Here is a 27,823-nt window from a genome sequence, read left to right on the forward strand (position 1 = left end):
TATGGGACTTGTATTTAGTAGGGAGACAGACCATTAACAATAAACAATATGTCAGGGGAGGAAACACAGCTTCTGGTAAGAGGACAAAGTGCTGGGAGGTGTTATGTCAAATAAGGGGGCGGAGGGTCAGGGGAAGGTGGCACTTATCAGTGTTAAAAGCAAAGTGAGGGAGCAAATCATACAGTAAGAGAGAGAAAGGCTTTGCAGGCAGAGGGAACAGCAAGGAAGAAGGCCCTGAGGCTGGAGTATATGTGCAGAGCTCAAAGAACAGCAAAGAAGGCAGTGTGGCTGTAAAAGAGCTGGTGAGGAGTGAGTGGAAGGAGATGAGGTCAGAGAGGGGACAGTGGATCCATCATGATAAGGATTTTATTCTGGATGAGAGGGTTAAGATGTTAGTACCATCACCATCCTCCTCAGCAACATCATCATCTTCACATGGCCAATGAAGATCATGATGAAGATCCAACATTATCACCACCACCACCATCACATTTGGCAATGAGAGAACTCAAGAAGCCAAGTTTGCAAAAAATCACCAATAAATGTGGCACTCTCATTTTTAAGGAATTTTTTTAACAGCCAGGTTTTGTTCTCCAGAGCCTAGAGGTACATTTGGTAGAGAGTAAGCCAGAGCACGGAGGCATGCCCTAGTTCTGTCCTGACAGTCACCCCCTCCTGCTCAGATTCCCAAGGAAGCTGTACCCACAAGAAACAACAGCAACTGAGAATCAAAGAAAAACATCCTTTGCATCCATTGTCCTTTTCCCTCTGTCAGGTCAGCTTCAAGGGTGAGGAGAGCTTTTGATAATGTCTTGGAGGAAGAAAGGAAATGAGGAAGGAGAAGAGGGAAGGGAAAGGAAAAGGGAAGGGAAAGGCAGAGAAGGGAAGGAGAGGCAGGGGAAGCCTTAGGGGGACAAAATGGTGGGACCACCATTGCCTCCAAAGCTTTTAAGGTTGAGAGACCTAGGAAAGAATTTTGCCACCTGCAACAAACTTTTCCTACCTACAACAGATTGGGGCAAACATTCAGAAATTTTAAGACCACACCTTAACTACACAGAAAAAAAATGATGGTTAATGTCTGCTTGACATCTACTTCTCTTCCTGGCCGAGCTGGCTCCACACGTTTGAACACTATTTGGCTGAATGTTCAGAAAAGTGTGTTTATAGGATTAAGCAAACCAAGGGTGAAAGTCTCCCCACATTTCTCCAGAGGGATGATGGACAGTTTGGGGACTTGGAGACTGGGATGTGGAAGCAAAGGCCACTACTGGGCAGCTGCTGTGTCCAGTTGTATCACAGGCATGTGTGAAACTGGATGGCTGGAGCTCCGGGAGGGGCTGTCTGGGGTCAGAAGAGCTGACATGTCATAGCACACATGACCCTGAACAACCCAGGGGAGACACTGAAAGAACTTAAGTAGGCTGATGGCATTTAATTTCTATAGTTTCTTTCTCCAAATGGAAACTTGTAATGTGATGGCAGGAACGTCTTATTCATCAAAGCTCCGAGAAATCCAAATGCTCTTATCCTGCCTTCATGCACTTTTTTTTTTTTCATTTGGAAGGTACAAAACCATTTTCAGGGTTATAGAAATTAAAAGAGCATTCAGAGGCGCGTGGGTGACTCAGTCAGTTAAGTGTCCAACTTCAGCTCAGGTTATGATTTCACAGTTCATGAGTTCAAGCCCCGCATTGGGCTCTGTGCTGACAGTTCGGAGCCTGGAGCCTACTTTGGGTTCTGTTTCTCCCTCTCTCTCTGCCCCTCCTCCACTTGTGCACACACACACACTCTCTCTCTCTCTCAGAAATAATACATGAATAAACTTTATTAAAAGAAAAGAGCATTCAACCTTCTTTTCCTACCCATTGCTCCCCTTCTCTCCCCTGAGTTGCCTCCCAGCTGTCTCCCTGTGTCTCACCTTCTCTCAATTAATCCAGTCGGCACCCAGAGATGAGGACCTGCCACTTCCTCCTACGGGGGCCCCCGGACACACAGTGACGTTTGAACCCTGGACACAGAGGCCCTGCTGTTCTAAGGCACCTCCAGCTTGGTGCCGGATACTTTGGGAAGATCAGCATTTTAGGACTCAGGGTGCTAAATGCTGTGAAGGAGAATGAAGCCGGTGAAGAGATACAGAGTGACTGAGAAGTGTGCATGGAGGCGGGGGGGAGTGTCACTTTAGGGAGAGTGGCCAAGCATTGCTGAGGAGGTGACACTGGCACAAAGAACCTCAGTGAGGAATACAGTGAGGACACCTTGGGGAAGGGGGTTCCAGGCCAAGAGAACAGCAAGGGCAAAGGCCATGAGGCAGAGTACGCTCACTTGTTTTTTAAAGTTCGCTTTCATCGTGGTAAAACGTACCCAAACATAAAATTTACCATTTTAACTGTTTTTTAAGCGGATAGCTCAGACGCATTAAGTATATTCACATTGTTGGACAACCATCACCACCATCCATCCCCAGAACTTTTTCATCATTCCCAACAAAAGCTGTGTACCCGTGAAACAAGAACTCCCCAGTCCCCTTTCCCCTGGTAGCTACCATCCTACTTCCTGTGTCTTTGAATCTGACTACTCTAGGGACCTCATATAAGTGGAATCATACAATATTTGTCTTTTTATGTCTGGCTTAATTCACTGAGCATGGTTTCAGGGTTTGTCCATGTTGTAGCATTTGTCAGAATTTCCTTCCATTTTAAGGCTGATACTCCATTGTGTGGATAGACCACATTCTGTCTACACATTCGTCTGTCAGTGAACATTAGGTTACTTCTATCTGTTGGCTGTTGGGAATAATGCCACTGTGAGCATGGATTTAAAAACATCTGTTTGAGTCCCTGCTTTCAGTTCTTTGGGGCATATACCTAGAAGTGGGACTGCTTGGTCATAAGGTAATTCTGTGTTTAACTTGAGGAACTGCCACACTGGTTTCCACAGCGGCTGTGCCATTTTACATTCCACCAGCAAGGCACGCAGGGTTCCAATCTCTCCCCAACCTCCCCAACACTTGTTTTCTGTCACTGGATTTTAGAGAACAGTGAGAAGGTCAGCATGCCTAGCTCAGAGTAAGCAAGGAAGACAAGGCAGGAAAGGGCAGGAAGAATGCCAGAGAAGTCTAACCACGAAGGGCCTATAGCTGTGGGAAGGCCTCGGGCTAATACTTGGAGTGAGTCTGGGAGCCTTCAGAGAGATGTGAACCATGAAAGGTCATCATCCCATTTATAGTAAGGAAGGTAAACCCAAAGCTCCCAGCTCCAGAGGCATGGGGCCTCCAAGGGTAGCCCCATCCTCCTTTCTCCCAAGCTGCCAAAGGGTTAAGTAAATGCAAACACGGGTAAATGCAGTGAAAGGAGAGATTTCCTTCCCCTGGCTGACAGACCTGACGCAGGAAGCAGATTCGTTTTCCCTGTGCAGGAGAGGCCTGGCGGACTTGTGCTTCAAGAAGAAGATGAACGTCGCCTGGACACGAGATGGCTTAGCACTTCCCATGTTCGTTTCTGAGAGCTACTGAACAGCCTGAGGCCCCATCTGTTTTCAATCTTGTTAAAAGGGCCTCGTGTGCTGGCGCCTATTTAAAATAATGCACACATGGAGTTTCTAAAATGAAGAAGAAAAAAGGCCTAAGCTTTCCCTGCCGGCACAGCTTATGTGTTTATTTTGGAGCAGGCTTTGGGAGTTCTGAGACAAGACATAGCTAATTTCTCTTCCCGGGGTTGATTTGCAAGTCCCCATAGGCTTCTGCTCCAAGCATTTAAGGCAGCTTGGTATGAACCAGTCACCCCTTCAAAACTCCACTGTGAAATATCTCCAAATTAAGGCAGGGCTCAGGAAAGGGGGAGCCCAAGGGCCACTTTCTCCTTGCAAAGGAGCTATTCCTTGATTCCTTTTCCTCAATAGGGACTCTTGTTTCTAGAGGCCAAGTTCATCTTCTCAGATGATCATTGTCTTCCCAAGAGGCCACAGTAGTTCCAAGACAGCATGATCCAGATAAGGCTCAGAGCCAATCTGAACCGAATCCCCAAATGGGGAGTGCAAGGGACAGTGTCAGGGAAAAGAGCCACCTGCAGTCAAGGCATTTCCACGTCAAGAAGCCAAGGCAAGGAGGGTTCTCTGCCCACTTCCAGGGAGCAGAGTGGCCCTCTGAGCTGCTCACAATGGCACTCACACACGTGTCAGGCACTACCAAGAATTTTAATGGGTCATTTCTGACTTTGCAGGCTCAGGGAAAACACCTCATAAGCTTAGAATCACACATACAACCTCATCAGTGGCTCACATGACTTCATAAATAACTCCCCCTAAACCAACAGCAAGGAGAATACAGACAAAGGTAGAAGGGAAACAGAATGAGTGTGTCCGTGGTGGCCCAGCAGTGATGGCTCATGTCTTTTTCTACACCTTCACACCTGCTTTAACTCTAAGAACCTGGCTGACATTACTTTCACTTGGCGGTAGTAATGTCCAATGGTTTATGAAAATGGTTTATCCCAGTAGGAACAAAAGTAGGAGAAGCAGCAGCAACAAAGGCTAAAGTAGAAGAATCAGTGATTGTAGTCTTTGGAGAAGCACCAACAAAAGTAACTGTAATAGGACTAGATGAGGTAGCTGTATGAATACAATTGGTATTTCCGGTGGCAATATAATAATGATATTTATGATTTCATATCATTAATTATACTTATATTAGGATTAAAATGTATCATAGTTTTTAAGCACTTCCTATGTGCCAGGCACTGTTCGAAGGGCAGTAACCACTTAAAGGAGGTCGTCTAATTATTATGCCCACTTTATACCTGGGAGCATTGTGGTTCAATGAGATTACATGTAGTTCCCAAGGTCACACAGCTGGGAGGTTACAGACCAGGTGAACACAAGTAGTCTGGCTCCAGGGTCCCTGCTCTTAGCTACTTCACTAGGCTTCTTGCAACCCATAGCAGTACCTGAGACAAGGGGAACAGCAGGCCTGGAGGTCATGGTAGGATGACAGCAGGAGAATTACCTCCAAAGAGGCAGTCTAAGGAGGGGCCTTAGTCACCTTCTGGAGGTTCAAAGGATTCAGGGTTTTCCAGCTATGATTCAAACAGAGCAGTAATTTTTATGTTTTAATTTGCTTAAATTTGGGGGTTTTATATAAGATTTAATTGGAAATAAAAGAGTTTGTTTTTAAAAGACTATTAAAAAGGGGCGCCTGGGTGGCTCAGTCAGTTAAGCGTCCGACTTTGGCTCAGGTCATGATCTCATGGTTTGTGAGTTCGAGCCCCGAGTTGGGCTCTGTGCTGATAGCTCAGGGCCTGGAGACTACTTTGGATTCTGTGTCTCCGCCTCTCTCTGCCCCTCTCCTGCTCATGCTCTCTCTCTCAATAATAAATAAACGTTAAAAATAATTCAAATAAAATAAATACTATGAAAAAACTACAGTGCGATGAGGCTTGGGACTTAGACAGGTGTATTAGCCATGTCTTATTTTCTATATTCTGATGTTTTCACATCTTGAGGACTTGCTGACCCTGGAAAGACTGCCTCTCCCAGTTAGCCAATTCCTAGAGATGGTAAACAACTCTCCATAGACAGTGTCTTTCAAATGCAAGCCGAAACCAATCCAGAGCCCGTGGGTTAACTACCTGCTCTACCAGGTTCTCACACTCCAGGCCACTATCCGCCTGCTCTAAGACCAACAAAGGCTAGGTTCCAGACAATCAGGGACAGACCCCTACACCCTAGAGCCTGCTGAAATTATTCCAACTAGTCAGTCCTAAGGCTGCTTGCCCTGCTAGCCCTTTCCTTCCTGCAAATCCATAATAAAGGCTCTTGCCCACATTTTCGCCTAGCTCCCTCTGCCTCCTGATTGGCCATGGTGCTTCCTCATGTGGTCCCCAAACGTGGCAAGCTATGCCTCCTGCTTTTAGGGGACTATGAACACAATGAACTTCATCTTTCATGTAGGTTATTTCTGTCATCTTTCCATACTTAACTAAAACAAATCCTGAGTACTTTTACAATAGGCTTGGTCCAGCCCTTCAGGATTTCAACAGACTCTAGGCCTCTGCTGGGTTACTGGTACAAGCCAGGGGACACATTTATTATGTGGGGTTGTGTTGCAAAATCACACAGCATGGGCTAAGAGAGACCCAGGTCCAATTCCATTCTTGGAACATTCAGCTGTGTGATCTTGGGGAAATCACAGGAATTTCGGCCTCAGTGTCTTTGTCAGGTAAGAATGGGGGAGAAGGTCCCTGCCGTGTCCTTGTCCCAATGCTACTGTGCTGACTGAAAGGGAGTGTGAAGGTGAAGCTTCTTTGGAGAGGTCTGGTCTGGGAAACCCACACCATCATACACTACACTGCTATCACCTGTCTTTAGGGAACCATGGGGCTCCCTGCACAAAAGGTCATCTTCGAGTTGTTTCTGTCTAAAACAGGGTTTCTCCACCTTGGCACCTTGACATTTTGAGCTGGATAATTCTTTGTTGCAGGTGGCTGTCTTGTGTATTGTAAGATGTCCCTGGCCTTTACCCATACACATCAGCAGCATTTCCATTTGTGACAACCAAAAATGTCTCCAGGCATTGCTAAATGTCCCTCAGAGGGCAAAATCGCCCCTGGTTGGGAATTCTTGATAGAGAAGAAGGAATGACTTAAGCTCTCTTCCTTCCCTGCTTGCCTGCCTGCCTTCCTTCCTTCTTTCCTTCCTTCCTTCCTTCCTTCCTTCCTTCCTTCCTTCCTTCCTTCCCTCCCTCCCTCCCTCCCTCCCTCCCCCGTCTTTCCAAAGATGCTCAGTAGTTTGCGCCCCCAGGTATTCCTACACTATGGGTCTAAGGGGTATAACCAGAAAACAGTTGTTCCTGTAGACAACTCCAGGTTACAGATTGCCAGAAGAAAATTCAGAGGTCTGTTGTTCAGTATTCTTGGTTTGATTCCCATCGTATATTTATTAACTGAGCTTATCTTTCCAGGATCCAACCATCTTATCCCTAATTTACAATCCTTTTTAATTAGGCTTGTATCAAACCCACAGAATGTGAGAACTGAAAGTTCCTTTGGGGTCACCCAATGGGTTTCATTTTACTGCCAGCTCTGGTTGCTGTGTGGAGAATAATGAGGCTGCCCTAAGCTCGGCTGGGAAGCATGCCTTCATTGAGCAGTGGTATCTGTTGGGGCTGGGGAGAGCTGGCAGGTAGAAAGCGCTCCAAACATTGGCCAGTTCCTCCTTTTACAAATAATCAACCTAGATCCAGGGTCCCCTCTGATTTAATGAAAATGGACCACATTTTTACAGTGTGCGGAACACAGTAGTAGTGCTATGATCTCTCCATTTGGTGGATAAAGAAACTGAAGTTTAGAACCTTGAGTCACATCCCCCAAGTCCCACAGGTAATAAGAGGCACTGTCAGGACTTGATCCTTTGCTCTTCTGATCTGAGGCATAGCTTCATACATCACACCAAATTGCCTCAAAATATCTCTTCTTTATTTTTAAAAACATTTAAAAAAATTTATTTATTTTTGAGAGACAGAGAGAGAGAGAGTGTGTGTGCATATGCAGGAGTGGGGGAGGGGCAGAGAGAGAATGAGACCCAGAATCTAAAGCAGGTTCGAGACTCTGAGCTGTCAGCACAGAGCCAGGCATGGGGCTCGAACTCATGAACCATGAGATCATGACCTGAGCCGAAGTCGGATGCTTAACCGACTGAACCACCCATGCACCCCAAAATATTTCTTCTTTCTTCTAAGGCAACAAAAAATTTTCCTCCACGTGAGTAAAATACAGAATAGTAATAAGAATTAGTAAAAATGAGCCTGTTTACTTCAGAATCTTAATGTCATTTCCCAATAAATATATAGCGAAGGACAATTAAATTCAGGGTTAGAAGAAACCAGAAGGGACAGTAGTAGATTCATATCCCCCCAAATGAGGGGTGAGGTTGCAGTGGGAGTTAGGAGAATAGGTTATGGGCTGCTTGGGAACCAGGGGTCGAATCATGACTCTGCCAACTGAAAGCTGCTCTGCTGGGCCTCTCTGAATCCTCATTTCTTCCCCTGTGATAGTAATAGATAACTTACAAGGCCACTGTGAGGATGAAGGGAGGGTATGTATAGCAAATCTTGGTGGAGTGTCAGGCATGCGTGTGTGTATGTGTGTGTATGCAGCAAATGCTTAATATATGGGAGTCCTTATATTATCACTATTATTGGTACTATGAAATACTAAATTTCATGAAGGTGTTTAGGAGAAAGAAGCCAGTTCTAAACTATTAGAGACCACAAAAAAGGAGTGGAGCATGACCTAGGTTTTAGAGAGAAGGTGAACACATAAATAAAAAGGTATAGGAATGGAAGAAGAGACAGATGGATAGATATTCATAGAAATCACATTTTTGGAAAGCGAGATGTGGAACCTAAGAGAAAAGCTGCTGTAAACAAGAGACCATCGAAATTAAATATTGGCTCCTCCAAGGACTCTCGGGGGCACCACTGAGCAGAAAGAGGAAAAGAGAGGTGGTGAGAAAGGCAGGCCGGTGCCTGATTGGGATGAGCCATGGGGCTGCTTAAGGACTCTGGCCTTCATCCCACAGACATGGAGGAGCCTGGACCGAGGAGGGCAAAGGGAGCCAGACAGACCAACGCAGCTGCACGAGAATAAGCAAATTAAGACAAATGATCAAAACCTGGTTCTGTCCAATGAATGCAAAGTTAGGGTTCCTGGTGTGTGGCTGGCCCCGCCAGGGGAGATTCACCCGTCTGTTTCCCTTGCTTTTCCTGGCAGCCAGAGGGGTGGGCTGCCGGTCTCCTCCCTGTCTGGACAGAATGTAGGCCCTGAGGTGGGGTGGGTGGGGAGGTCACCTGGTTCAATTCCATCTTAAACAGGCTGAGAACCCACCCAGAAGCCCATGAGGGGAACTTCAGGGTTGTTGCTCAGGGAGCAAAGAAAGGTACCAGCAACACAGATACAGGGAGTTCAGAAAACCCACATGGGCTATCCATGGTCTCCAAGAAAACCAATCTGAAAACCTGCATTAGGCTAGACGTAGCAAGCCTTTTTTTTTTTTTTTTTTTTTTTTTTCCAGGGCTGGCTGGGCAATGGGTGAGTTAAGGGGAAAATTATGGGCTTTTGGAACAGGCAGATATAGGTTCCAGTAGCAATTCTGCCACTAACTACACAAATACCTACTTCACCTCTCTTGGCCTCAGTTTTCTCATCAGGACAATAATGAGACTCACACAGGCACTGCTGAAGGGCTGAATACAGCAGCATTCAGGAAGCATGAGGCTGACGAGGAGCACACAGCTGACCTGCAGTAACTAATCTTCCTTCTTTCCTTGAATTCACACTCAGAACCTCCAAAGCACAACCCTTGATGCCCCCAGATGAGGCTCAGTTCCGCTTCCTCTCTGGTGCTGCCTTCTTATCACTGCCAAGTTCTTCCCCTGGGAACTCCATTCTTTTTTTATTTTTTAAGTTTATTTATTTATTTTGAGAGAGAGAGGCAGAGAGAGAGGGGGGGGGAGAATTTCAAGCAGGCTCCATGCTGTCAGCACAGAGCCCAACATGGGGCTCCATCTCACGAACCGTGAGATCATGACCTAAGTCAAAATCATGCGTCGGATGCTTAACTGACTGAGCCACCCAGGCACCCATTCCCCTAGAAACTCCAAAGCCAGACTTGGAAAAGAAGAGACAGGGTGGGCATAGTTTGGCTCTCTATCACCAGCACCATGACCTTGGGTGAGGAAGTGTGCCTGATGAGCCCCAGTTCTATAGAAGGGTGAGAGGCAGTGAGATGTAGGGTCAGCAGTATGGGCTCCAGGGCATCTTTGGAGCCTCCATATCTCAGCTCTCCTGCCTACCAGCTGTGGGGCCATCAGCAGGATACTTACCCTGTCGGGTCTTATTTCCATCATTATTTCCTTGGTGGGGTTGTGGGGAGATTACATGAATTCTCAGACAGTGGCTGCTGGCACATCGTGCTCACTCAAGCACGTTTTACCTGTATTGTAATGTATCATTGCTTTACATGTATCATTCATGTCAGACTAGTGCTTTACCTGTGTCATTTACCAGACAATAGGGTATTTTGGTAAGTCTATCTCTGGGGAAGTTCTTATGGTGGATCCAATATTTTCCCTGTCACTGTTTGATTTTTCTTTACCACAGAGAAGTTAGAGAGATATGAAATGATGACAGATTATGTATCTGGGTACTTGGAGCACCTACTAAGTACCTGAATAAGTACCCAGTGGTAGCCTACCCACCACATGCTACTGTAACATTGTGTATCTTTCTTTCACAGCTCCTAATCAATTTGTAATTATGGTGTGTATGTGTGTGTGTGTGTGTGTGTGTGTGTGTGTGTGAGAGAGAGAGAGAGAGAGAGAGAGACTGATTATGCAATTTGTATCTGTCTCCTCCATTAGATTTTAAGCTCTATCCAGTAGAGACCACATCTGTGTTTTTTTGTTTTAATTTTTTTAATGTTTATTTATTTTTGAGCAAGATAGAGAGAGTGTGAGAAGGGGAGGGGCAGAGAGAGAGAGAGAGAGACACAGAATCTGAAGCAGGCACTAGGCTCTGAGCTGTCAGCACAGAGTCCAATGTGGGGCTCGAACTCATGAACCACAATATCATGACCTGAGCTGAATTCGGAGGTTTAACTGACTGAGCCAGCCAGGTTCCTCGAGACCACATCTGTTTTCAATCACCACTGTAGCCATAGCACATAGTAGGCACTCAATACATATTTATAGAATGAATAAACATACTGTCCATGTTCTCTAAAGGGAGTGACAGGCCAGTGGACTAGTAACCTCAAAGCAATCTGGTAAGTGCAATGGTAGAAAATGGTAGAAATGCTTGTGTGAGAGCATGGATAAGGGGCAACTGGTCCTGACTCCCGTGGGTGGTCAGGGGAAGCAGAACAGAAACAAGGCCAAGGCTAAATCTTGAAGACGTTGCAGCAAAATTTGGGAAAGGATGCCCTAGGAGGAGAGATTTCATAAGCACAGGCATGGATGGGGATGTAGACAGAAGACGGTAGTGTTAGGATGGGTGGGGAGCTACCAGGGGTTTGCTGGGACTACAGCCTAAGTTAGATAATGAAGGGGATGAAGAAAGAAAGGTAGGCAGCGACTAGCTCACAGAGGACCTTGGAGGCCAAGCTTGAGTCCCATGGAACAAGTCTCAGACACAAGCCGGCCCTTTACACATAAGAAGAAATTCACCATGTTTTGCCCAGACTTTACTTCTCTGTAATACACCCTGCCCCCTAAAATAGCATCTGGATAACTGTGAATTCTGCCTCTGCCACTTGTAAGCTGTGCCCCCTTATAACCTCTCTTAGCCTTAGTTTCCTCAGCTAGAGAATGGGGAAACATGTTAATACCTACCTTCACAGGAAGTGATGGGGATTAAATGAACTTATCCATATGAAGTGCTTAGTGTACACATGCCATGTAAGCATGGGATCAGACAGTGGCTATTCCCATTGATCCCTTTCAAGCCCAGAACAGCACCATCCATGGAAATTCATTCATGTCACTCTCTAAACTTCCTGAGAGAAGTGGTCCCAGATAGGTTCAGCCTGGGCTGAATTCTAAAGTAAGCAGCTCCTTAGAATAGCTCCTATGTGATCTTAAAGGTAGACATGGTAGGACATTTGAACTCATTCTCAGGTATCAGCATCCCCTCTTTTACTCAAGGATTGGAAAATGTAGCCAGTCTGGGTAGGATGCAAAAGAATCCATTTCAAAGCAGAAGTCCTGTTTATGTGCGGGCCTGGCTTCTCTCCTCAGGAGATTCTGGTCAGGGCGGGTTGGGAGATTCCTTAGACAATCTAATAGATTAGTTTCCAGTTTAGCATAACAGCTAGACAGATTTTTGTGGTGAAGTCATCCCAGTCAATTAAAAGGCATTTTTCCCTGCTGCGAGTTCAGAAGTCCCTTTGGTCTGTTCCAGCTTTCTGGGATGTTTCATAATAGGCTCCACCCTGGGTTAATTAATAACCCTGGATTCTACTAAAATGCAAGGCTGAAATCCTGTGTGTAAGCACATCCGGGCAGGGGCTGTTGGCAGAGTCAGGGTGAAAAGCCAGGGGGAGGTCCTCTCATCAGGGAGTGGGCCAGACCCCAAATGGTAGACAGGACAGCAGAGCCGGCGCAGTAAATGTTAAGAGTGGCCGAGCAAAAGCTGAAGGTCAAAGCTGGAGAGGGTATGAGGAGGGGCAGAAGTCGGGAGGAGGGGGCAGAGGAGGGAGATCATAAGCAGTCAAAGGCATCACAAGGCCAGAGATTAGGCAGACTGAGAGCAAACTGGAATGTGGGGGTGAAATGGGTCAGGGCAAGTGGCTGACAAAGGTGGTGAATAAGAAGCGGTTGACAGCGCTTGCTTTTATGGGATGCCAGTGCAAACACATCATGTGGTTCTGGTTCCATCCTCTCTGCTTTAAAGAAAAAATAGGTCATCTCTTCCCCTTTCAAATGCAAGTTGCAGGTACAGAATGAAGCTAAAGACCATGTGGCAGGGACTGACATGCATTCACTGGATAGTTACCAAGTCCTTTCCCTGAACCTCAGCCCCAAGCACAATATTCAAGGATAAGATGCCTTTTTCACCCAACCCAGAGCTGAGTTTCTCTGCTTCTAGTCTCAGGCCACCACTCCTACCCAGCTAATCTTCCAAACTACTATCAGCATGTTCATCCTGAAACAAAGACCTGATCACATCACTCCATGACTTAAAAATCTAACAAGTATGTCCTCACTGACTCTAGGACGTGATTTCCAGCGGTAGGCCATGCCACACAAAGTCCATCCTGATGAAACTATTCTGTCTTCTTTTCTAGCTTTATTTCCCATTCCCCCTTCTCATGCACCCTATAGTCTGGTCATTTTCCCCATCTGTGACAAACTAAGATTTAAAACATGCCTATTATTATTATTATTATTATTATCATTTTATTTTAGAGAGAGAGTGTATAAGTGGGGGAGAGGGACAGAGGGGGCAGAGAGAGAGAGACAGAGAGAGAGAGAGAGAGAGAGAGAGAGAGAGAGAGAGAGATTGAGAGAGAGAATCTTAAGCAGGCTCTGTGCTCGGGGTGGAGCCTCGATGTAGAGCTTGATCCTATGACCCTGGGATCATGACCTGACCTGAAATCAAGAGTTAGATGCTCAATTGACTGAGCCTCCCAGGTGCCCCTAAAATGCAGTCTTTAGCTGGCAGGCCTGATATGCACATCTCTCTCCTTTGCAGCCTGATACAAAGCTAATTATTTTCCCCAACCCCCCACAGAGTATTAGCTTCTCTGTGAAACCTTTCCTAAGAATGTTCCAAGGCAAGGGTGGTGATCCCTCTTCTGTGCTCACTAGGCTTTGCAAAGGTCTCTGACACATTACAGTCACTGCCCCCCACTGTCTATCCTTCCACTATGAGAGTGGAAAGCTCTGTCATTAAGGCCAAGGACAGAACAAGTGCTCAGTATGTGTTTCTTGAATTAAGGAGAGGGTTGAGATAAGTCAAGTTGTGTGTATTTGTTTTAATACACAGCCCTCAAGAAATTAAAGGGTTTATTTAGTTCTCCTTCAAAACTGCTCCTTAATTTCCACTGGAGTCTCATTCATCCATGATACTAACAGGGGGCAGAGGAGATATTGATGGAGGGAGGTGGCAGTGAGGAAGGGTAAGTGACCACACATAGTAGGTAGAGGCTACAGAACTATGAGCTGGATTGCCCAGCATGAGAAGATCGACTTGCTTCCATTCTCATGGCTCCTGCCTTCTCATTGTTGATTAAGGAGCTGAGTAGTACAGCTAAACCAGGGAGGTGGGCCGCGAAGTGATAAAGCAGTCTGTGTTGTATTTAGAATCAGCAGGGCTCATGTAGCCACAGTCTCAATATCCACCCACCCCCTCAATATCCACTCACCCCGGCCCTCATTTGGGGCTCGCCTTTGGCCATCCCCTGTGGCTCAGCATCCAACCTAGACATGGCTGCCCCCACAGGAAGGCCTTTTGCAGGTAAATGTGGAAAATACAGACTTCACAACTAGAGAATGAGATTAACTTGTTTGCTACCAAAACCATCAGAAGGGCCTAGTGGCTTCTTAAAAGCGGAAGACAAAAATAACACTGGCAGGTGGAGATGTAATAGGAAAGATGGTGACATGGGAGAAGGGAGCCTGGTGTCTCTACACTGGACTCCAGCCATAATGTGATGCGTGTGCTGTGTACAGTTACTTCCCTGCTCTGAAACTCAGATGTTAAACAAGCAGGTTGGATTAGATGATCCCCAAGGTCTCTTTCTAGCCCCACCGTACTATGATTGTACCACACCACCCATTCACTCACACATCTACTCAACATTTATTGAACACCTCTACCAGGATATTTGCTATCAAGGAAAAGTTAGAAGTTTGCACCAGATGCCAGTTGAATGCCATTATGTTTTGGGGAAATATGATTGGACATATATGTAAATAATAAAAACACACACACATACACATGGACATTTTATATTTCTTATCCCACCCCTCCAACTACACAGCAAACTTCTTTAAGCATGGATTATATACTCTGCATTTCTGAATAATCCCAGAGACTGACACCTAGAAATTATTCTGTTGATGTGTTTAACAATGTAAAGATGATTGTAAGACTAGCTACTAACACTTAGCACTTTCTATGTGCCAGGCTCTGCTTTGAGTGCCCTACATGTGGTAATTTACTTTGATCGTATAACTCTGTAGGTACATCTTGTGATTGCTATTATTACTACTATTACTTTCATCTTACATATGAGGACATTGAAGCACAGAGAAGTTAAGTTAGTTGCTCAAGGTTGCTCAGGGAGTGGCAGAGTTGGGATTCAAACCCAGGTGGTCTGGCTCCAGTTGGAGCTAATATGCACTTCATGTAGTCCAAAGTGTACAGCTACACTTAGAGACAAATAGTAAACATTTACTCTTGGGGCGGGGGGAACAACGAACAAACAGAACTATTAACAGGGGAACTATCCAGCAATAAGCCAGAAACATCAAATGATAAGTAAGAGCCATCCAGGTTAGTAAGGAAAGGAAGAGTGTAGCTGGAAGGACATCTCTTAATTTGTAATTTACCCAGCAGATCAAAAGAGTAGGGTGGGGGCGCCTGGGTGGCGCAGTCGGTTAAGCGTCCGACTTCAGCCAGGTCACGATCTCGCGGTCTGGGAGTTCGAGCCCCGCGTCAGGCTCTGGGCTGATGGCTCAGAGCCTGGAGCCTGTTTCCGATTCTGTGTGTCCCTCTCTCTCTGCCCCTCCCCCGTTCATGCTCTGTCTCTCTCTGTCCCAAAAATAAATAAACGTTGAAAAAAAAATTTAAAAAAAAAAAAAAAAAAGAGTAGGGTGAAATGGGAAAGGATGGTGGGATTACGTGCTCGAGGAACCTGGGTTAGAGAGGAAATACAAAAAAACTCGTTGAAGACAAATTCAAGACCCAACATATACTCTGATAGATCTACTTTGGTTAAGACGCAGGACCCTGGAGTCAGCTGGACCCAGGTTCAGATCCCAGCTGCAGGACATTCATACAAGCTATGTGACCTGGCTGGGCAATTTATTTAAGCTCCCTGAGCCTCAGCTTCCTCACCAACAGACACACTGTGTGGAATAAGTTAAGGCACAGGAAGCATTTAACATGACACCCAGCATACAGAAAATGTTCAAAGTTAACCACCATCACCATTCCTATTGTTTCTCCATTTCTCTACGGCCTTCTTAAATTGGTGAGTCTAAGTGTAGAGCCAGGATGGTGATAAACTCACCCATGTTAATCAATGCCATGGTTAAAAAGAGAGACACTTGCTCCTCTAATGAGTTATGTTTCAGCTAATACTCCCTAGTGTCCCACCTGCTTTTTTCATTCCCCCAGCTGGTTCTTAGATTTGAAAAGAAAAAGGCCTCCATGGAGACCTGCACGCTTTTAACAATAATACAAAACAGAACGTCTGAGGTCAGGGTAAGCCAAGCCAAACAAATAAATCTTGCAGGATTGTGTTAACAAAACAAGGCTTAGTGGATCAGAGCGGGTAGGGTTCTGCCGGACTCAGGCCCTGCAGAGAAATGCCAAGCTCTGGTGAATTTCAAACACAAGGAAGTCAAATAGGAAGAGCAAAATATGGAGCACTTCAGAGTTCAGCATCAATGCTTGGCTGAAACCAGGAGAGCATTCTGTGCATGAAGGACCCCAGAAACCATGGATCAATCACACTCCTAGAACTCCACACCAGAAGGGCCTTACAGATCATCTATACAGCTTCTATGGAGGGCAACTTGGCAATAGCTATCATAATGTAAGTGTATACTTATACTGGGAGGTACACTCTGAGACAGACACTAGCCTATGGGAGGTCCATCAGGGAACACTCCGAGGATCACCATCACTGGATGGGCAGTAAGAGGAAGAAAGCAGCACTGGGGGGAAGGAGAAGGCAGGCTGCACTGCCATCTCACCAAAGAGCTCTGAAGCTGGGAGCTTCAACTCCTTCAGAGTTGTCCCAAACTGAGGTAAATGGGCAAGGTCTTCATACTGTCCAGTCACTGAATGTGGCTGCCACCAGGAAAGAGATGTGAGCTTGGACAAGTCAGCTCTCACACCTGAGGCACTTCCAAAAGAGGGCTGACTGCTGAGAGCTGGCTTCTGGTAGCAATGCCAGCAGCTGGGGAAAGTCCTTTATTCCTCAAGGTGCATTACAGCACCCACGGCATACAATACTCCCAGGGCTCATTCTATTTCCAGGAAGGAATCCTATGGATATGCTACCAAATGTTTGAAATGACATAAGTTCGGCATTATTTGTATTAGTAAAATTATGAAATATAAATTATTGGATATCCATATGACAGCACCCTTGGCAATCATTAACAAGAATGAGGCAGCTCTGCACATACTCTTGCGGAATCACAACCGGATACATTAAGTGAGAAAGGGTATGGAACAGTACAGAGAAGTATGTGTGGACTTTGAACAGCTAAAGGGATAGACTGTATTGCTCACTGTCTATTGCCACCCAGTCCCACACCCATCCTTGTCTCCTGCACTATGGGGGCTGAAAGCCTAAATCTATACTTCCCAGATTCTTTTGCCACATGGTTCCAGTTAATTTCTACCAATGGGAGCCATTTATGCAAGAGTTGAAGTTAGGAAGGAGGTAGCGATCATTCTGCTTCTGGTGGTAGTTATGAAAGCTTCCCCAACAGCCTCAGCAGATACAGCAGGTTGGTGGCAATTCCTACAGCATCAGTGGGAGCACAGGCTCTGGGTTCTCCACTGGCCATAGTGGTAGTGACAACAGCAGCAGTGAATGTAGGGCTGTTGTGGCTCTGGATATGATTTTCCCTTTTGAACCATTTGGAATCAATCCTCCCATTAAATTTTCTTCTGAAATATCTATAGTGGTTAATGTTTTTTGAACAAACTGCTATTTATGAAAAACAAAGGAAAATACACATATATGTATATTTGATCATTGCATTTAAAATCTCATCTGACTTTGGCTCAGGTTATGATCTCATGGTTTGTGGGTTTAAGCCCCGCATTGGAGGCTATGCTGACAACACGGAGCCTGCTTGGGATTCTCTCTCTCTCCCTCTCTCTCTCTCTGTCCCTCCCTAACTCATGCTTTTTCTCTCTCTCAAAATAAAAAAAATAAACTTTGGAAAAAAACAGATAGTTGCCCAAGAAACTAGTGGCTAAATGAACTGGTTAATAATGGTTAAAGAAAACAGATTAGTAGGGGCAAAGTTGGAGGTAGACTTTTTATCAGATACCATTTTTTACCTTTTCAATTTTGGGCTATATGTATATATTACCTTTACCCAAAATAAAAATAAAAGAGAAAAATAATAAAGGTTCATCTCCTATTAGGTACATAAATTTCCTGTGAAATATTCCCAACAGTAACCACCCAGTTTCTGCTGGAACTCCCCACCTACCCAAGGGGCATGGCCCAGTCATCATTACTCTACTGATTAATAGTTTCTGTTTAGAGCAAGTTGAAATCCATGTTCTTGTAGAATTGTACTATTAGACTGAACTCTAATCCTAGTGACAGAACCGAGGGTGGTTTTTCAGCACACCTGCACATGAAGCCTGGGTTCAAATTCCTCCTTTATCACTCATTTCATACAGGGTATTTAACCTTTCTGAGCCTCACTTTCCTCATCTGCCAAATGGGGGAGTCATTCATAGCAGCCATCTCAAAGGGTGGTGGTGAGAATGAAATAAGGTTATGCATGTGAAGTGACTTAACCAACATATCTGGTTATTGCCCTTGACATCTGCACACTGGCAGAAAAATTCAATAGACAGTAGGAGGGCTCCGAAGTCAGGCTGCCTGGGTTCCAAGACAGGATCCTGCCAATTAAAAGTCGGGCAACCTTGGGAAAGCTACTTATTCCCTTTGAGCCTCAGTTTCTGTAAGATGGAGGCAATGACAGTGTCATCCCAACAATGAAAAGCATTCAGCCTTACCTTGCAAGTATTCAACATACAGTAACTTACTATCTCACCTACTCCTTCAGATGACAGATACTCTGCACAGAGCAAATGGGATCCTACCAAAGCCTGTTCTGCCTCCACACTAAACGTCTCCAGTTCCTTATGCTGGTCCACTTTGCTCAGGGATGTCAGACTCCACTTACACCAATCACTCTCCTCAGAAGGTATTCCATGGAATACCTCCTTATGGTGTGACACCAAAATGGGATCTGTCACTAGAGTCTGACTAGCATAGTATCTGCGTGTGTGTATGTGTGTGCATGCACGTGTGAGTGTGTCACAGAGTGTATTGTGACAGAGACAGGGTGTGCATGTGCCGTGTGTGAAAGAGCGTGTGCGTATGTGCACATGTGTGCTTATGTACCATCGCCTTCCTGGGTTCTAAATGCTGTACTTTGATAATGTAGCCTGAAGTAGCATCAGGTTTTGGGGGAGCAGCAACCATTAGCTGTAGTTTATCGAGAACCTAATATATGTGCCAGAAACCACGCTAAGTTTGTAATTCACACGGACTCATTTAATCCACACAAAAACTCTAGGGGGCAGATATTATTATCCTCATTTTTCAGATGAGGAAACATGCATAGAGATGTTATAAATAGAAGGTCAACAACTAAAATACTGTAGAGCTGAGATTCATCTCCAGGCAGCTGAGATCCACTCTGAAGCCAGTCTTAACCTCCACTCTATACTTCTTCCACGAATATTAAGAATTTGTTCAAATCTTAGGTCTTTCCTTTCCTCATGTGATTTTAGTAAGCTAAGTCTTTCTAGTCTTGCTCTTCTTCCGCTGAGTCTTTCCATAGGGAAAACTCCATGTTTTCAATATGAAATTTGATTGTATCTAATTTAATATAGCATATTCTCTCTCTCATTCAGCTTCAAGCCATCAGCAAATGTAATTTGATAAGTCTCTATTAAGGAACAGAACAAAGCCAAGGGCACAGCCCTTAAGCAAGCCATTACATGTATTTCTCTCAAGGTGTATCTCTACCAAGTAGTCATTTCCTAGTCCGGGTACTGTTCAACCTGTTCCCAACTCACCAATCTGAATTAACATTCAACCTTCATTTCTGTATCTTGTTGATAATTATTTCTTGAAATGTCACATGGTCTTTACAGTTAATCTCTACAGCAAAGGTCCATTCGAAGAAAGGTTGTCCCATAAAGAACTGTGGATGGAAGGCTGACGTGGGTATGCAAAATATATACACGATGCTGTTGAGTGTTTAAACTATTTTAAGAGAAAAATCCCACCTTTGCTTCCATAAGACATTTGAGTTGAGGAAATATATGAAGAGCAGAAGATGAACAGGACTTGAATCAAGAGCCTTTTCTGGGATCCACACACATCCACCTAACCCCATCCCAACTCCTACATCACACAAAGGCAGGACTCAAAGGGAGCCACTAGCATTCGTATGTAAATGTGTGGCTTTGTCCAGCTTCCTTCACTAGAGTCAAGGGCAGATTCTTTACCTTCTCTTGCCTTTCTTTCCATCTGCTAGAGCAGACATTGGCATTCCTTATGCCTTGGTACCTCTATTATCATGGAGGAAAGTCTCACCATTGTAATTGCAGCCTTTTTTTATTAGAAAGGAATGAAACCCACGGCTCTGTCCCACCAAGTCCTAGTCTGCTAATTTCTCAGAACTGAGTCTGTTTGATATTAATCCATTCATCAACCTCATTGCTTAGTCCCACAGAGGGGTAACTTGTACCTGTGGAGAAAAAGACCCTTTGCCTCAAATATAAATAGAGGAGAATTTGACATGTCGGCACCCTGGCTGGAACGTCTCAGACCTTCTGAGGACACTGCTGTGAGGCCCCACAGAGTCAATAGGGCATTCTGGGTAATAGAATGCAACATGATGCAGTCCCCCCTTTGGCCTCCCCAGAGTTTCTTGATTCGTGGCTCTGCAAGAGCTGAGGCAAGCAGTTTTTGAACTGGGGGGAAGAGGGTGGAGAGAAGGGGCGGAGGCTTCCTCTAGGCCAACCACAACTAACTCATTCGCTCTGTCCAGCAAAACCCAGACAGTGCAATTATCTGGTTAATTTGGCCCTTCATTGGGAGACAGACTTCCAAAATGTGAGGCCAGCTCAGACTAAACAGTGCCTTCCATCCTAAGACTTTTCCCAAGTGCGAGAGGATACATGTGAGATTCCTGGGGGGTTGCTTATGTGTCCCACCTATTCATCCAGATGGAAAAGGCAAACAATTCGGACTCTAAGATGGGTTTAGGAAGGCATGTCTTTCAGGGAAAAATGCCCAAATAACCTGCTATTTGGTCGCCTGGCTAATTTCCCTTCCGGCTTCTATGGAGGGGGATGGCTGGAAATCAGGATGACTCTAAATTAGCCAACATTTTCCAGAATGATTGTAGCCTTCATTGATTGGCTGAGTGTCCCCAGAGCCCCTGAGTGAGTTATTCTTAGGGCAATTCTCAATGATGCTCCTGATGACTCCTACTCATAGATTTTGTGCCTATAAGTGGGTCTAGGGGCATCACTGAGATAAGTGAGTAAAATTAAAACATGCCTCTGGGGTTTTCACAAATGGGAGGAGACAGGGCTAGCTGAATTGGCAACTGAGCATTTACCAGATGGTTTATGGAAAACCCAGATTTTTGAGAGAAGATTAAGAAACAGTGATTTATCTCCCTTGGAAACTGACAAGCAGCCTGGAATCTGTGGAATCTATCAGTTATTCATTCTGCAAATATTTCTTCAGTTCAGGCCCTGTGCTACTTAACAAAGAGAGTTCCAAATAGTCATTGTCCCTACACTCATGCAAATAATCCCACACCTAAATATATGGATAAGGGCTAGGAAGGCCAAGTTGGATGTTATGATAGGGAATAACCAGGTTAGCCGATCTAGATCCAGGTGTGAGGGTTCAGAGAAGGAGTCTTTGAGGAAGAGATTTAAAAGTGAACACTTTAAAGAATCTATTTGCTTGTTTAGAAAGATCACCCTGGCTTTAGTACTAAAAATAAATGGGAAGTGGGTGAAAAGATAGAATTAGAAGGCTATTGATTAGGTAGACTGGATGAGAGTTGATGATGGTTCAGCCAAGGATCTAGATAGTAAGGATGGAAAGAAGTAGATGGACTGGAGACAGGGTTGTGGAGTCAACAGGTTCTGGTCCCTGAATAGGTGTAGTGGCAGGGGGAGGGGAGGTACCTAGGAGAATATACAGGCTTCTGGCTAATGTGGAAGGTTAGAAGGTGCCACTCTTTATTGAGAGACGGAACTTGGGAGGACAAGTAGGTTGGGACTAGGGGAAGATGATGCGTCCTATTTTGAAGTCAACCAAACTAGACTCCTACCATCCCATAACCTGTACTTCCAGCCTCCTTAAAATTGCTCACACTGCTTCCTTCTCATGTACTCTTCATGTTGCCATCTCCACTTGTGGAAATCCTACCCATCCTTTAAGATGCCCTCCAAATACCACCCTCTCCTCAGAGCCAGCCTGACTCCCTCAATTAGTTGTGGCCTCTGCTGCCCATAGCGCCAAATTTGGACCTCTCTTTCTTGGATTTCACTTGTAATGAGGTTCTGTGAAGACTTATCTTGCCTCCCTTCCTAGACCACAAAATTTTGGGGACAGAGCCTCTGTTTCTATATCCTCATTCCCCATGTTAGCTAGCTAGCGTAGTAGACAGACGCTTGACAAATATTTATTAAGTGAACAAAAATAACCTGCTCTTTGCCATGGAAGGAAAACCAGTAGACATTGGACTGACTTGAAAGCCACAGGATCAAGTTGAAATTCAAGTTTAAGGTGTTTTAATACTAAGCCAACTCAAACTGGATGCTCAGAAAGGCTTTCTGTTCCTCCAACACACCAAACTCAAAGAATGCTGAAAATGTCACACCCCTCTATTTTCTTATTGCACTTTTCTGAGTTCATCTTATAGTAGAGACCTTGTCTATCTTATTAACAATTTGTCTTTGATGATGATGATGCTATGACGATGATAAATGAATAACATTTACTAAGTACCCAGTATGTGCCAGGCGCTGTTCCAAGTACTTTTCATGGACTAACTCATTTGATCCTCATAGTCACCCTATGAAATTCATGCTATTACACCAATGAGTTACACCAATGAAATTGGTGCTGTACAACAATCAGTTGTACAGATAAACAGAGTTGCAAAGAGCTTAAGTACTGCTCAGCCAAGGGGTGGCACCAGGATTCAAACCTCGACTCTGGCTCCAGAGCCCATGCTCTGATGTGCTCTCCTAAGGTTGAGCACCATGCGTGGCATTTAGTAGGCCCCCAACAAGTGTTCACTGAATGAACGGAAGGAGCCCTAGATCTGGAGATCACAAGTTCTAGTCCTAATTCTGCCACTGACTTCCTATATAGCCTTCAACAAGTCTGTATTTCTTTCCCCATAAAATGAGGTGCCTGGATGCTGATATTAACAGTAACAACAAGAGTCAGTATTCATAATTCTAGCCTCTTTTGAGGTTTTAAATCATCTAATCCCAACAACAATGATACAAGAAAACTGAGGCACAGAGCGAGTAAGTCACCTGCCCATTACCTATTAAATGAGAGAGCTGGGATTCAAACCCACTGTGTTCCCTAGTCCAACTGGTTCCAAGGAGATGCCTTGGGGGCCATGGGGAGAATAGGGAAGGTGGAGCAGGATGGAGCAGACAGACTTTTGGGTTACCCATGCCCATCTAGTCAGAGAACATCTACTTGTCTCTAGTTTGTAGAATGGGCTCCTACTTGAGATTTCCTCTGAAGAAAGGTTATGATGCTAAAACAAACAAACAAACAAACAAAACATTAAACTAAAGAAATGTAATAAAATTCCCAGGTATAAGCCTGGATTTTCTAGTAATCTTGGCTCATGGTAGCCACATAAGATGAGGATCAAGGCTGCTCCTGGGAATGGCTCCTGCTGTGGAAAACATCAGGGCGACAGCACGAAAGACCCAGCTCCAACCTACCTGCTCCACTCGGATTTCAATCTCTCCATTCACCTTCTTTCCATGAAAGTATTTGGCCCTGTTAAAGAGAGGAAGAAAACTACTGAGTAGGGATGCAGACTGCTTTATTATTTTCTCCCTTCTCTCAAAATCCTTACCCCCAGGGGCACATGTCAGACACATTTGTAACTTCATGCTCTTTCCTCCCACCTTGACTACTTTTCTAATTATTTTTCTAATTATTTTCTAATTATTTGTATTTTCTAATTATTTGTATATACTATGATTTTCTAATTATTTGTATATACTATGTGCAAGAGGAGAAAGAATACTGGATGGGAAGACTGGAGACTCAGGTTCTGTTTCTACTTGGCAACCCTGTTTCAATTTTATAATCTGTAGAAGGAAGATAGTATCTGTGTGAATTATTTCTAAGGGCTATTTTAAAGATCAAATGAGATAAAGAATCCTACAAAAGTAAATAATGCAGAATTATTTTATTATTGTATTGAGTTATACTCTACATACTCCATAAATTATCTATCCATCCACCCATTCCTCCATTTGTCCATCTGTCCAATGAAGCAGCCCTCATCTGTCCTTTTATCCATCCATCCATCCATCCATCCATCCATCCATCCATCCATCCATCATGTCTCCTCTATATCCCTACTTCTATCTTCTCATTATCAGTAAATAGCATCCCATCTACCCATTGCTCAAGGCAGAAACATAGACATCATTCTTGTTACCCCTTTCTCTCTCCCTATCTCCATTGATTCTACATTCTAGTTATTTCCCAAATCTATCCAAATGCCCATTTTTCTCAGTAAGCACCATAATCTTGGCCCCCTTCCTCTCTCTTCTCATATAGACTTTCTTTTCATACTCTTCTTTCATAGTACTTATTACAATTATAGTTAGTTATAATTGGTAACTGTGTTTAATGCCTGTGTCTCACTAAACTATAACACAACTACTTAGAGTAAGGCACAAATACTCCCAATACCTACCAGAGTGCTTAACACAGAGTAGGAGCTCAATTAATATTTGCTGGATGAATAAATGAGTGGAGATAGATGGGGGAAAAAAAAACTACTTGTTGAGTATTTACTCTGTGCCAGAAACTGTGCTGTAGGCTTGAGCCTATATAGCCTTTCTCATTTAATGCTTACAACCACCACCATGAAGAAGGCATTATTATTTCCATCCTATAAAAAAGAAAACTGAAACCCAGAGAAACGAAATATTTTGCCTGAGGGACTAGAGTCCTGGACTTCTAATTCCACATCTATGTTTTTGCTCAACCCTGAAAAAAAGCAGCAAATGTTGGGGTACTCTGGGTTTAGATGTCCTCCCACACACAAGGCAAAAGTAATAAAAGTTTCCATTTGCTCTTTTGGATTTTTGGTATGGAGAAACTAATAGTTCTTAGTCACTTGCTGTAAACCGAGCACTGTGTTAAGCATTTCCATAAACCATTCTGGGGCAGAGACAGCTTTTTGTTCCAATACCCATTCTCCTCTTCCCCACAATAAGAGAGTTTACAGATTGGGACACACACACACATACACACACAAGAATGAATATCCCAACTCTCCATTCAGCTAGGGGTGGCCATGTGACTGAGTTCTAATCAATAATTTGTAAGTAGTACATCCAAGAATCTTCTTAGTTTCCTCTATTCTTTTTCCTGGAACATCCATGTTACCATCTATTTTTTCAGCCTTCCATTTGTGAAAAAAAGAATCCTTCCTACAGATTCTCTGACCAAGCTTCAGTCTGTTTGCTTCCAAAGAGTCTCTATCTACACTTAGGCAATGCCAGTGGAGTTCACCTCTTTCCAAGACTGCCCAAATCGCTGACTGATAGCTCTAATATTAAGATAATTTTTTCTTACTAGATTGACAGGCTTAGACATGCAAAACTTTAGTGGTATAGGAGCTGTTGTTGTGACTTGAAAGGATGGTTTTGTTATCTCTCCCAGACATGGTGTTTGACAAAATGTGCAGTGAGGCTCATACAAAGGGAACCTTTCCACATAGTTTGTGAATTTTATCACGAATCCTTAAAGGTAGTGTCTGCAAACTTCAGACACTGGGATAAGTCCACCTCTCGTATCTGTGGGGGCCTGGGGCAAGAGAACAAATGGACACCTGTGCATCATATGTCTAATATTTACAATTGATAAACAAAGCTAGCAAACATTTAAATAAAGCATGCCTCTCTTCCTTCCTTGACAAAGACAACTTCATCATGATCTGGAGGGGTCAGAACTTCAACTTCTTGGAATTCTTAGAGTTCTACCCAGAGCCAGGCGGCATGGGGACTGCCTTCTCTTGGTTCCTACAGTCTTCCCTGATTCTCCTCCCACCCTCCTCTCAATCCTGAATCACCTGGGCTTCTTGTGCAGGCTCATGGATAGCTCAGCCCACAGGCCACACTCCATCTCCTCACTCATTCCCCCATCCACCATTCTTCCTTGGCCATGCCTTCCAAGGATGGACCAGGGAACTGGCCTACACAGGGCATGGAATTGGGCCAGGGTCCCTTTGGGCAAAGAATTCTAGGGTTCTTTGTATCCACTGCATGGTATAAGGGTGCAATTTGTGGGGTCCTGGCACAGGGCCCTCTTTGCTGTCAGAAGGGGTACAGCTAGTCAAGGCTGTGTGGCTCAAGGCAAAGTTCCCCCTAACTTAGGTTTAAAAGATGTACTAGGTGGGCCTGGGACCTCATAATAGTAACTAATGAGAACAATCACTGGTACACTGGAAAAAGCATGGTTTGGGCAAAGTCTGAGCCATACAACTCACTCACCACATGTTCTAAGCCAAGGTACTTAACCCCTCTAGGACATGGTCTTCTCATTTGTCAAGCGGTGATAACATCTACAGCCAAGCCTGTAGTGATCAATTCACCTCATCCTCTATGCAACAAGGCAATAGAGTGTAGTAGACTCAGGGCAACCACATGGATGGACTCTCAGCTTTATCACTCACTCACTGTGAAACCTTGGGTAACTCTACTCAACCTCCATGTGCCTGAGTTTCCACATTTGGGAAGTAGGGTTAGTAACAGTAACTATCTCACAGCGTTGTTGTAAAGATTAACTGAGACAAGATGTATAAAGCACTGAGAACAGTTCCTGCACATAGTAAGCTCCAATGTATACAGCCCAGGGCCTAAAATAGAATCAACAACAACAAAGAAATATTGAGTGTTTTCTCTGTACCCTCATGGAGGTTACGAAACAGAAATGTGATTCACCTCCTTTTGATCTGTTCCATCAGTGCAATGAGCGATGGGTGATGATAATAATAATAAATAGACACTGTTGGTATATAAGGCCTGCTAGTACCTTCATATCCCTCCTCCTATTAGACCCTACTAGGTAGGGCAGGGATCAGTCCCCACACATTCCAGATGGAGAAGTCCCTGTTCAAAGATACATAAAAACTCTAAGTGGCACCAGTGAGTTAGATCTTGTGCTTCAAGATTTTCGGGATTCAGCAGGACCCTGCTGACATTGGCCATTTCTCCTCCAGTTTTCTATCCATCTCACGGACACACTCAACTTCCTGCAACTCCCTAGCCATGTCCCACACTTTACACCACTGAGCCTTTGCACCCGCTGTTCTCTCTGCTTAGGATGGCTTCTTGCTCTTCTCTGCCTGGCTGCCTCCAAGATCCTCGCTCACCTCCTTTATCAAGTTTTCCTTGAAAGTGCCCCCCTAATGAGGCTGGGTTAGGTGTTCCTCCTTGGGGTTCCCACAGCATCCTGTACTTTACAGGATGTATCAGTCCATGTTGTAATGGCACAGTATTTGTCTGTACCCTGCCCCAATACACCTAGTCTATGAGCTCCTGGAAACCTGATACTGTGTGTCAGTGCTCAATGAATTCGGTGTCTGGCACAGAGTGCCAGGGCACAAGGCACATGTGTAACGAATGTTTGCTAACTGGGTAAATGAACAGTCTTCCAAGGATAAGCCATAACGTATCCTGTCCTCAAGACACTTTACTGTCATCTACTGGCACACTGTTGTAATACACTTACAAATCTGCACTGATTACAGTGTGGGGTAGTTGTACAGTGTCCAACCTGAATGACTGGAAGCCCTCAACTCGATTCTAACCAGAACCCAGAGCACTTTATACCATACGAATACCACCCAAGCAGCTCTAGCCTTCACAAGGCCTCACCTTCCCAGGAAAAACACTTGTTTTGCCCATCTCTGGAATGTTTACTGCAGAGCCTGGCAGACGGACTTGGGCTGAAGCTGAGGGTCAGGCAGTCCATCCCCCTGCCTGGCTGGGAGTCAGAAGTCTGTCTCCTGACAGGCCAC

General features: G+C 44.6%; 1 protein-coding gene across 1 annotated transcript in view; it reads right to left on the reverse strand.

Annotated features, from left to right (window-relative positions):
* SYN3 (synapsin III) overlaps positions 1 to 27,823 on the reverse strand; it is a 465,413-nt gene that overhangs the window by 381,769 nt on the left and 55,821 nt on the right. The window contains 1 exon segment of the mRNA XM_043562446.1: positions 23,499 to 23,556. Within this exon segment, the coding sequence (XP_043418381.1) occupies positions 23,499 to 23,556 (58 nt within the window).

The sequence above is a fragment of the Prionailurus bengalensis genome, chromosome B4 (assembly GCF_016509475.1).
Source record: "Prionailurus bengalensis isolate Pbe53 chromosome B4, Fcat_Pben_1.1_paternal_pri, whole genome shotgun sequence".
Taxonomy (NCBI): Eukaryota; Metazoa; Chordata; class Mammalia; order Carnivora; family Felidae; genus Prionailurus; species Prionailurus bengalensis.